At 48.8% G+C, this 12197-nt stretch overlaps 1 protein-coding gene across 6 annotated transcripts in view; it reads left to right on the top strand.

Annotated features, from left to right (window-relative positions):
• Nucleotides 1-12197, top strand: part of MGRN1 (mahogunin ring finger 1) — a 108882-nt gene that overhangs the window by 84166 nt on the left and 12519 nt on the right. For all 6 annotated transcript variants that reach the window (XM_038418632.2, XM_038418630.2, XM_043493187.1 and 3 more), the window contains 2 exons: nt 1649-1717; nt 4635-4794. In XM_038418632.2, the coding sequence (XP_038274560.1) occupies nt 1649-1717; nt 4635-4794 (229 nt within the window). The remainder of the gene's footprint in view (nt 1-1648; nt 1718-4634; nt 4795-12197) is intronic.

The raw sequence follows: 12197 nt of genomic DNA, 5'->3' as shown, positions 1-12197 counted from the left end.
CACATGGCAAGGCCAAAGGTACATAGCAGCTGCAGTACAGTCCATACCCATTTACCCATTTACCCATTTACGATTTGCCAGCTGCGCCTCTTTGCACTTGCACGTGCCATCCCAGTAATTATCCATGTACTGTCCTAAAGTGGAGACACCCCAAGGGCTTGAGCACTTTTGTAGGTAAGTTCACTGTGCTCACGGAGTGCTCTCCCAAGAGCCTGACCCTCTGAAGTAGCTTTCTCATACAGAACCATTTCTCCGGCTCTATTGACTCGTGGGTATCTGCAAGCAGAACACCACATGCTGGTAACAAGTGCTGGGGAAACTTGGCTGCCACAGTGCAGAAGCAAGGTCTTTTGCTGCTGCGTTTGTCCAGCCTTTCCTATACAGAACTGAGCAGGGGGGTCTGAAGTTCAGCATGGCCATCCATGATTAAAGCTAAGCCACCAAGAAGGGCCTGATCTGAGGGGGGCCAGGTCGTGCAGCGCCCATTGAAGCCAGCGGAAGTTGCAGGCGCCTGTTGCAGGCCTGCTATGAGCCAAGTGCAGTATTATCAGTTGTGTTTGATGTAACCCCTGTTCTGTCCCTGCCCCTCAGCCAGTTCTGAAGCTGGGGTAACGGAAGCTCCCTAAAAGTGGAGGGGGTCACTGGCGCCGGAACCATGGCCCTGCCCCAAAGGCCCTGCCCTCACCCCGCCTCCACTTGCTCCTCTTCCCCCCTTCACGTCACTTGCACATACCGTAGTAATGGCCCCGTGGGCCCCTCCTTTTCCGGTGCCCCTGTCTGAAGCCCCCTCCTCAGCGTGAAGGTGAAGGGAGGGGTTCTGCTGGGCTGTGGCTCATCCAGACTCTCTTCTTTGCTACGTTTGTGTAGATCAGCTCCCCTTCAGCACTGCATGGGCAGTGCTACACCCTCTAGGCCAGGGGAGGGCAAACTATGGCCTGTGGGCCGGATCTGGCCCATTAGGGCTTTCAATCCAGCCCATGGGATTGCCAGTCCCATGGCGCAATGGGTCGAAGGCAGGATCCCTGCCTGCCCTGGCTCCACACCACTACCGGAAGCAGCCAGTACCATGTTCCTGTGGGGCCGGGGGCAGAGGCCTCCGTGCACTGCCCCCCACAGCTCCCATTGTCCAGGAATGGGGATCTGCGGCCAATGGGAGCTTTGGGGGTGGTACCCACAGACTAGGGCAGCATGTGGTGGAGCCACCTGCCCCACCCTACCCCCAGGAGCCACTGCCGGACATGCTGGCCGCTTCCAGGAGCGGCGCAGGGCCAGGGCAGGTAGGGAGCCTGCCTTAGCCCCCTGCGCACCACTGCCACCCCGGATCCGCTCGAGGTAAGCGGTGCCAGGCCGGAACTTTTGCCCTTAGCCCCCTGCCACACCCCTCCTGCATCCCAGCCTCCTGCCCTGAGCCCCTTCCTGCACACCGCACCCCCTCCTGCACCCCTGCCCCAGCCCTGTATTCATGGTCCTGCATACAATTTCCTTACCCAGGTGTGGCCCTCAGGCCAAAAAGTTTGCTCACCCCTGCCCTAGGCGTGGGTCTGGCAGCCCATTCTCTCCCTTGTTGCAGGTGAAGTGACTAAAACGGAATAAATGCAAATAGAGCAGCCGTGACTCCTAGGCTAAGTGATGTTGCTTTCTTCCCTAGGTGGATCGGGTGAGTTATCTGCTTCAGGAGATCTATGGCATCGAGAATAAAAACAACCAGGAGACAAAGGTACTGGTGCCTAGAAACCCCCTTCTTCTGTGCGCTGAGCCACATGCAGGGCCTGGCTGTGCTGCCAGCTGGGCTTGGCTTCTCCTTGGAGTTTGTTTATGGGCTGATACTTTATGTACCGGAGGTGGCGGGGGGATCAGAGATTCCTCAGAGCTGCTGCCCCTCACTCAGTTCAGGATTGATATAGGCCATGTTGCCTTACTGCTAATTATGGCAGTCCAGGCCCTTCTGTTGTGTTGCCACTGTCAGTGGTGAATTTGTCCCCTTAAATTTTGTTTGGCAGCCTGAGGATGGGCTCTGTGCCTGATGTTCAAAGGAGCTAGAGGGAGTGAGGCACTAACTGCTGTTGGGTTTCAGTGGACACCTCTCTCCATAGCCCATACCAATAACGGTCCATCACGAGAAGAGCCGTGCCAGTCTCAGCTGCTGCACGCTCTGTCTCTGGTGCCATGCACAGGCTGCTTCCCAGCCCAGAAATGTCTTCCTTTTCCTCCCCCGTAAATGGGTCCTTGATCCCACCCGCACCCCACCCCTGAGATCACTCCTTGTGACTGACTCGTCCGTTAGCACAGGGCCGGCTGAGGAGAGCTCTCTGCATCCCTGAGGTTTGCTACTGTGGCTGTGCTGTTAGTGTGGGCAGGTTGGCTCCTCATTGCCAGGGTTAATGTTCCCCTTGTGCCAGGTCTGCCATTGCAGTGCATCCGTTGGACGTGGCCAGGTGTTGGAATGGACTGTTGTTCTCTACATGTCTCTGCAGCAGTGGAGGAGTTGACTCTGAGTAATCTCACTAGTGCCAAAGGGATTATATGGAAAACGCTTCAACTACAAACCTAATCAGCTCCTTCTTGAGAAGACAAGCCTGGGATTTGATCCTGGGTTCTTATTTATTGCATGGCCTTGGGCAAGTCATTTAACTTCTCTGAGCCTCAGTTTACCCCTCTGTAATGCTGACCTTCCCAGCTCAGTGGGCAGGGGGGAGAGGCTGAGAGTATTCATCTGTGAAGTGCTCTGCAGATGAGAAGCATGGTGAGTTCCAGGTGTTGGCCTCTACAAATTTGACTGCTTTTGTGAGTGCTGTACTCTATTCCCCAGTGCTGCGCTTGCAGGAGGAAGTGGTGTTAGGAAGGGAACAGAACAGGGGAAGCCCCACCCCTTCTCCCCCAGCCTTTTCCCAGTCCTGTGCTAACAATCTGTCCCCTCTCTGTGGCTACTCCACCAGGTAGCGCCATGGGGAGGCAGGGAACTCTTTTCAAATCCTATTACCTGGTCCCCTTAGAGACTTCTCTTTGCACTCCTGCTGTCTTCTGATGAGCCCTCGGACCCAGCTCTTTCAGACAGAGCCCAGTCAGTGCATGACTTCGGGCTGTTTGTCGTTCAGTTCCAGTACACTGAGCAACCAGTGTGAAAAGGGGAGAGGAAGAACCTCCTTGCGCAACACGCAGGAGTCCTGAAATAGATCAAGAGCTCACACGATGTCCGCAGGCAGCTTCTAGCTGCTCGCTAGCGTGATCAGCAGGTTGGCTCACTCATCTGGCAGGCGCAGATGCTGTGTTGTCTTGTTTACGTCTAGGTCGCCCCACGGTGCAGCGTGCATCCCGGCGTACGTCAGCATAGGGAACTCACATGAATGGACGAGCATGTCTGTGCACATCACTGAGGTCACTAATCGTTGGGCCCTTCCCCAACAATTGCGACTGCTCCAGCTTCAGCAAGGGGTGCTGATGGGGGGGAGCAGGGTCCACTGCACTGGAAGGATTCCTCTCTCCTCCTCCTCCTCCACCCCACCCCCGCCCCCGGGCTTCAGCAGAGGGAGCTACTGTGACTGGGAGCAAGTTCCTCTTTGTAGCGACTGCTGCATTTGACTGTCAGCTGCAAGTTGCAGGGCTTTGTTTAATGAAAGCCGTATAATCGAGCCCAGAGTGCAGCAGTGTTACACCAAGGGGGATGGAGGGATCTTCCCTCTCCCACCCTAGGTATCTCACTTTGAACAAGGCCACAAACTCCCTGTTGCGGCCTGTGTCCCTGGGTCTACTTAGAAGCCCTTGAGGCTCTGCAGTGCGGCCCTGGAGGGTGACTGTTCACAAGTGTTGGATTCTGAATGGACAATGTTCCCTGAGCTGCAGCCAGGACTTTGAAATTAACGTATGTGAATCAGCAGGAGGAGACGGTAGGTGTCACCACCTCCCTCCACCGCTGCCCCAGGCAGGGCCGGCTCTACCTCTTTGGCCGCCCCAAGCAGCGAGGGAAAATGCCGCTGAAGAGGGAAGTGGAGGAGCTGCCTCCGGCATGCCGCCAAAAGCCGCCGCAGTACTGCCCTTTCCTGTTTGCCGCCCCAGGCTCCTGCTTACTAGGCTGGTGCCCAGATCTGCCCTGGGGCCAGGGCCGGCTCTAATTTGAGCTGTGGGCAGCCGCTGCCCCTTCTCTCCTGCTGCTCAGCAGCTCCCCTGCTGGTTGCCTGTTCTGTTGCAGGGCAAGAAGGCAGGACAGGAGCATTGTGATCATCTAGGATGATCCTTCTGTAGAACACAGGCCAGAGACCTGCTTCAAAATCCTTCCTAGAGCAAATGTTTTTCTAAACATCCAGTCTCGGTTTTAAAAGTTGCTAGTGATCCACTATGACCCTTGGTAAATTGTTGCAGTGGTTAAAAGGTATAGTGTTAGACCTTTCTCTGCTAGACTGAAGAACCCATTATCAAATATTCATTCCCCGTGTAGATACTTGTATACTGTGATAGTCACCCCTTAACCTTCTCTTTAAGTTAAATAGATTGAGCTTCTTGAGTATGGATTGCAGCCTCTTTACCTTTTGAGCCATATTTCACATTTGAGCTGCAAGGACCTCATTGGATTGCAGTGTCCCTTTCCTTCCCTGCAAAGCACCTGTATTCATGTGGCACTGCCTCTCCTCTCATAACAGCCTTCCGATGACGAGAACAGTGACAACAGCAACGAGTGCGTGGTGTGCCTATCCGACCTGAGAGACACCCTCATCCTGCCCTGCAGGCACCTGTGCTTGTGCAATTCCTGTGCAGACACCCTGCGCTACCAGGCCAACAACTGCCCCATCTGCAGGCTGCGTGAGTACACTCAGGAGAGGGTGCAGGTCTCACTGCCATCCATTGGGTAGCTGCAGTCTCCCCATTTGGGTACAAAAGCCCTAACCTCTCTGGGCAGGGTTGGCTTTACCTACCAGCAGTATAAGTGACTGGTCGGTGCCCTGGGATTATGGGTGGGGCAGTAATCTGTAGTCTGATTCTCTCCCCTCCTGCTCAGCCAATGGAACCAGAATGGGAGGCAAAGTCTAGATGGACTATAGCCTGCTTAGCTTCCTCCACCCAGTGTCCCAGAAGTATGTACCTTCATCTTCCTTTCAGTCCACTCACCTGTGTGTCAAGCTAGCAGCCCCATCTGGGAGAGGAAAAGGGCGTGTCTTTTATGTAAGCACCACCGTTTTTCCTGAAGCAAACTGGCTCCCGTTACTCCAGAGGGTCGATGCTAACTCACTGGCATTCTATTAAATGAATGGAGTTCTTGCGATTGAGTAGTCTGTTCGGCTTTTACCACCAGCCTGCTTTTCGTCTGGCACGTGGAGGTGTTAAATCCTTTCCATATCCCCTAATTCAGGGCCTATTCATTCAAAAAATGAATGCCTGACGCAAAGCAGAGTAACTGCAGCCCTGTCTCCAGCTCAGTGCCCTGTTAATATTTCAGCAGTTCCCAGGAATAGGAAGGCAAATTGGATTAGGTCACAAGCATGTCCCCATGCTGGGAGCTAATCAGACAGGTTGGGGGGTTGCAAGTTGGGCCTTGGCTCTGATGAGCTCTTCCAGGCATGATCATTTTTCTGAGCCTCAGGAGGGCCTGTTGTGGACGCAAGCTCATTTGATTGCAAGCTCGTTTAAGTGTCTCTGGGGCTGGGTGGCTAACCTTGCACTTAACAGCTCAGTGTTATGATTTGTAAGGGCCTGAAGCAGCTGGCTTTCCCTGCTTGTTTGTTGGCCACCTGAAAGCCATGTGATCAGCAGGAATCAAACCATGGTATCAGATGTATTGAACATATCCCATACTCACCTACCTCTTCAATTACCGCCTCATATCCCCAGTACCCTTCACCTCCAAATTCCTCAAACATGTATTTATAGCTGTTGCCTTAAGTTCCTCTCCCCCTGCTCCATCCTGGATCCCCTCCAGTCTGTCCCCCGCTCACTGTTTTGGACTGTAAGATCTTTGGGACAAGGCCTGTCTTGGTGTGCATTTGTGGAGTGCCCACCATACTGGGAAGCTGATCCTGCTTGGGGCCTCTGGGAGCTACTGTAATATAAATATTTAAGTGTCCCCGACTGCTTCAGAAGATGGTGTTCTCTCTGGTGCTCATAAATGCACCAAATACTACTCCTGGGGGAATTCTGTGCCAAAAAGTTAAAAATTCTGTAACAAAAAAATAAAAATTCTGCAAAATGCTGAATATTTTATTTGCCAAAATAACACAATATAATCACACCAGTTTCAATTATTTTTGGTCATTTATTTCAAAATACCTGTCAGCAAATATGTCTGTAACAATACAGACAACAAAAAGATTCAGGAAATGTTTTTTGACAAATAGTTCCTTACTAGGCATATTAATACAGAACTCTGAGTAATAATTCATTTAAACTGCAATACAGAACCATATTTCCCACACCCCCAGAAGCAGTGCAAAGGCTGGGGGAGAGTCAGGGATAATGGAGGAGCTGAGGGAGAGGGAAATAATTGCTGGGAAAAGACCAGAGAAGTGCGGGGTGGGGGGGAAGCTTTATAGGTCCTTAATTGAAAGGATGGAGATATTTAAATCTTCAACAGAGACTTTTAAATGGTTGTACTAGACATCATTTCTTCTTGTCATTCCTTGAGTTTCACTTCCTTGATACTGGTGATATCACCCTAGTTCTCTAGTCCTCCATAAGAACGACCATACTGGGTCAGACCAAAGATCCATCTAGCCTAGTATCCTGTCTTCCGACAGTGGCCAATGCCAGGTGCCTCGGAGGGAATGAACAGAGCAGGGAATCAAAGGGATCCATAGAGTACTCCAAGAAAAAGAACCCTCCCCCCTCAAAAGTAACCTCTTTTTAAATTGAAAACTCTTATGCTTTTGCTCTTTACATAACAAAAATAATGTGATGAAGCCACAAATGCACAGTTGGGTCCCAAATAACCATGTTAACTAAATACGTGCACACGCACACAGCCTGGCTTCATATATACTGCTGGTTTCTGGAGTCTTCTAAGACCTAGAATGTAGTGTGCACCATAGAGCACTATCAAACTCCTCTGTTCTAGACATCACAGAAACCCTTTCAGGCAATCTTTATGCATAAAAAAGCAAACAAATAAAACCCCCATTTGTTTCCAGATCACCATTAAAAAAGATAACTGGGTTTTCAGAAGATCCTGTGGGGAAAAAACAGCATCTGATCATGTAACTAAAGACTATATCATAATGCATATGTATTAGAGGGGGAGGGGGGCAAATTAAGGTTGTACAGACAGGAAATGCCAGATTTAAGGCTAACTTAGGAGTGCTTCACTGTACAATCTTAACGTTCTTTTTAACACAATCTTTTATATCATTTTCTTTTTTAAAAAAAGCTTACTGAAAAAACTGATGCCCTCATGTGGAACCATGTTGACCCTCACATGGGTCACCAGCTAGTTTGGGACCTCTGCCACTTGAGCTGAGTAATTGGTAGTAATAGAAGGCTATTATCTTCCTTGTGAACTGGCCACTAGAGGGAGATGAAACCTGCTGGCAGAGCATGTCTGTTTGTTGACAGTAGAGGAATGTAGAGACTCAGGAGTAGACAGAAGTGGGGGGAAGGATAAGAACTGGGTTGGGGGGAAGACACACACTGGGGGGGACAGGCTGAAGTGTGTGAGTGCTGTTTTGTTTTGGTTTTTTTTTTAATAACTACTAGATAAAACAAGTGATTGTGCACATGTATGTTCCAGTGCAGGCATACGGCTGCTCAGTGCGTTCAAGTCAAAGGCTTTTGCCAGCAGACCACTAGGTGGCACATGCACTCCTACTTTCCTTGTGCAATGAGCTAAGGCCATGAAAGGGGCATGTCCGCCACCACCTCCTCTGTTCGTTGGCATAGACAGGCACAAAAGCTGCTTACTCTAACTAGGAAAAGGTATTGTGAGGGACAGATATCCAGTTTGTACCTCCTCCCCCACTAGAGGAAAAAAGCAGAGGGATTTCTGCCTAAAAGTCACTGTGGCGTTGGGTTTGCCTTGGAACTGAACCCGCACATGAGACGATGGATTCTGAATCCACATGGAACGCCCCTCCAGCTGCCCGCATCTCGGAGTGCAAGTCAAGAGAAAAACAGTGTTCTTCCTCTCACTGTCGGCCTCCTCAGAACACCAAAAGCATTCTGATGCTGACAAGCGCTTGAAATCTTAGTCTTCACCGAGCAAGCCTTCCAGTAAGTCCTTCAGTACCAGTTTGAGGCATCTTAAACATAAGCACTCACCAGCTCCATCAGACTCCAGTTCCTCTAGGGCCATTGAGTCCCATGCCTTTATCTTTACTGGGCCCCTGTTCACCTGTACAGACAATCCAGACCACCTTGGCAATGCTGGATCCACCAATGGTAGAGTCAGTGCCTCTGACTCCTTTAGCCTTCCTGTCTGCAAGAGATCTTGGGTATCTCCTTTTACCAGCCTTTCCATTACTGCAACACCCCGCTTTAGTATTGAGCACCACAGGGTCTTCGGCATTCTCAGCACTATCAGCACCACTGGCCCTGTCTACTGTTGACGCACCTGGCACCATCCACACAGACACATCTGGAGTGGTAGACATTGCCAGTATTTTCAACATATCCGGGACCACCGATGAAGTCAGCTTTCCCAGAGTGATAATTAAAACTGAAGCCTTTGTCATCACTGATACAGTCAGCTTCAAAACTACCAACTCCCTTTACCTCATCAGCATTCAAACTTCCTTATCCAATGCTATATATGGACTGCAGGGCCCATCTCTCTCAAGACCCCATGAGCCCCAACAGGAATGCTCCCTCTGTTCTCTGGGGAGTTAACGCATTCCCCCTTCAGACTCGGAACTCTGTTACCATCCTGACCTTTCAGATCACCTCATAGACATCATGGCGGGCACAGATTCTAAGGACTATGACTTGTCTTTTTTCAAGGAAGCCCTAAGATGGTGCCCTCCACTGTGGGAGGCTCCAACTGTTGAGTTCCCCCACTTGGTCATACTGGTCATGGCCCATTCCAAGGGAGCTGAGACCTCCTTCAGAATCTCAGACCAGCCGGGGTCCCCTTATCCAGTCCAAGAAGCCTTTCACCAGGCTCCTCTGACTGTCCCCTATTGAGGAGGATGAGATACTCAAGTAACCCCTGGATGTCCCTCCACGCACTTCATCATCTCCCGACAAGGCTGTCACCTCCAGAGGACTTCAAGTTCATCCAGGACCTAATGAGAAGAGTGGCCTCTTCTTTAGGAGTGCAGGTGAAGCTGGTTCAAGAAAATCTGCAGTCTCCTTGATGCTGCACAAACACTTGCTATGGGAAACATGGCCCTTCCCATTGAAGAAGCCCTGCTTGAGGCCAGAGAAAATCCTTGGGCAGACCCCAGTTTCTATTCCACCTGCAGCCAAAAGACTGGAAAGCTGCTACCAAGCTCCTCAAATGGATTCTGATTGTTATCAGTTATCACACTCTCTGATGTGTCTCCAACTCACTGGTGGTTATGGCTGCCAATGAGCATTCCCACCTGTCTCATCTCAAAGCCAAGCTTAAAGACAGATTGCTCAAGAGACTGGCTATTTATGTCAGGAAAGCTCACTCTACAGTTACTCTGCAGATGACGGTGGCTAACAGTCAAGTTCTCCTGTCCAAATATAATTGTATTAATTTTACAGCTTTAGCCAGACTATCAGAGAAGCCTAGGGAACAGTTTATGGCTCTGAAGGGCACCTTACAGCAAAAATATCCCTCCACGCAGCTACTGATGCAACTGATACAGCTTTGTGGTCCGTGGCCACTGTCCTTGCCATGAGATGTTCCCCGTGGCTCCAGGTGTCTGGAATTCCAGAGGAGCTGCAATCTGGGATTTGCCGTTTAAGCGGTCTGAATTGTTCTCTCAAAAGACTGACATTGTCACGTGCACCCTGGAAAAACTCCTGGACAACTGAGATCAATAGGGGTGTACACCCCAATCAAAGAGGAAACAGTTTAGACCTCTGCCCTCACAGATCACATTTCCAGCAGAGATTTCAGGACTCTTAAGAGACAATCTAGGCCTTCTCAATGGCACCAGACGGCTTTGTCTCCATCAGGCCCTTCTCACTAGACATCAACAGCTTCTTAACAGTCACTTTGACAGCATACCAGTCTCTCCATGTATCCCAGCTTTTGGAAGATGCCTATTGTACTTTTACAATGCTTGGAACTCAAATAACGTCAGATAAGTGGGTGCTCAGCAATGTGAAGAGGAATGTGTTATCCAGTTCACCTCCCTCCCCCCAGCCCACCTTCCCGGTCCCTTTTCAGGGACCATCTCACAAGACTGTATTACTCTAAGAAGTACAGTCTCTTCTGCAATAGGGAGTGATAGAAAAGGTTCATTGTCATCACAGAGGGATTCTATTCCTAATTCCCCAAAACTTCCAGGAAGTTGAACTGCTTTATTAAGAAAATCAATTTCCAGATGGAAAAGGAGTACTTGTGGCACCTTAGAGACTAACAAATTTATTAGAGCATAAGCTTTCGTGAGCTACAGCTCACTTCATCGGATGCATTACTCACGAAAGCTTATGCTCTAATAAATTTGTTAGTCTCTAAGGTGCCACAAGTACTCCTTTTCTTTTTGCGAATACAGACTAACACGGCTGCTACTCTGAAACCTGTAATTTCCAGATGGTCACCCTCACTTCCATTACCCTTCCCTGGAGAGTGGAGATTGGTATGCTGCCCTCAATGTGCAGGACACATACTCCTGGTAATACATCAAGGCCACAAAAAGCACCTTCACGTTATAGCTTGAGATACATGCAGTCAACACCCGGTGCTCCCCTTTGGCCTGGCGCCTGTATCGGCCTGCCTGCACTGCCTAGGTATCCAGCATGTCCCTTACCTAGACAACTGGATAGTGTGCAGTGCCTCAAGCATCCAAGTCCACAGCAGCATCCTGATCAGAGGCTCTTGTCTAGTCCTGAAACTGAATTTAAACCAAGTTACAGCCAACACAGCTCAAACTCCCCGTAACCTCTGGCTTCATGCTGCCCAGCTAGCAGCTGAGTGCAACAGGGAAACTGACTAATCTCTGGGTTGTCTTTAAGCACAAGCAAGCTGCATCAGTTGCAAGCCTGGTGTATTCATAGACTCCCTTTAACCTAAGTCTGAGCAAAGTGACAAAATTAGAGCTTTCCAGAGAGTGAGTTGGGGCAAGAAATGAGATGGAGGCAGGGTGAATTGATGTAAATCGCCACTTGGACAGCCTTGATTGAAATAATCAATTTGAATCAACTTTTCCACCTGTACTTCAGTTATTTCTACAGAAAGGTGCCTTGTCGTTGGTTGATATAACCATTTAAACATGTTGATTTACAACTAAATAGAGCCTTTACACTAGATTTAGAACATCTTTTTGCTACCTAGGACAGTACACTATAACTACAAACATTTATTTAAGCAATTATATAGCTTAATATTTTTTGAAATTCTTATTAATTGTATATTTTTAGTATGTTAGAAAATGGTGAATAATATATTGCTTATTTACTAGCTAATTAACTTTTTTTCTCGTAATTTGTGTTAAGCTGCAATAGGATGGTAACTAGAATTTAATTAAACACACACAACAGCACATAAAATTGATTTTTTATTAAATAAAATAAGCCCTTAATACAGTGCATTACCTCATGTGCCATATTTATAAAGCTTGACCTCAAAAGTTAGATGTGTTCCCTGGATTCTTTACATCAATAAAGCAGCCTTTATCTCACAGTTTTTGATAGAGGCTCATGGATTCAGTATATTTATTTTTTAATTAAACGTTTTAAAAAATTATAGTAAGTTTAGGCCTTAACATATTTTGTGTTAAATTCAGATATCATTTTAAACAAGTTTCTTTTTAAAAAGAAAACCTTGTAATTTAAATAGCAACCCTTGATTTCTAGTGAAGAAAAAAAATCTATTTTTTTCCCCCCAAAAGAACCCATTGATTTGTCTGCACCATGGACAGAGGCTGCTCTAGGGTAGTGACATGGAGGCCAACGTGAGCCTGTGAATGAAACATTCTGTGCAATGAAACAAGGAGGCCTGAGTTTAACCACCTTGTCCCTTTGTATGGGATGGGCCGGGACCCGTTTCAGACCACCTCAGAGTCTTGTTCATTGGGGGATTTCAGCGTATCTGATGTGCCTCCTAGCCCTAGCGTGTTAACAAGTCATCGTTTAACTCCCCCTGTTAC

Source organism: Dermochelys coriacea, chromosome 10 (genome assembly GCF_009764565.3).
Source record: "Dermochelys coriacea isolate rDerCor1 chromosome 10, rDerCor1.pri.v4, whole genome shotgun sequence".
NCBI lineage: Eukaryota > Metazoa > Chordata > Testudines > Dermochelyidae > Dermochelys > Dermochelys coriacea.
The sequence above is the reverse complement of the archived record's forward strand: the minus strand, read 5'-3'. Positions and strand labels throughout refer to the sequence as shown.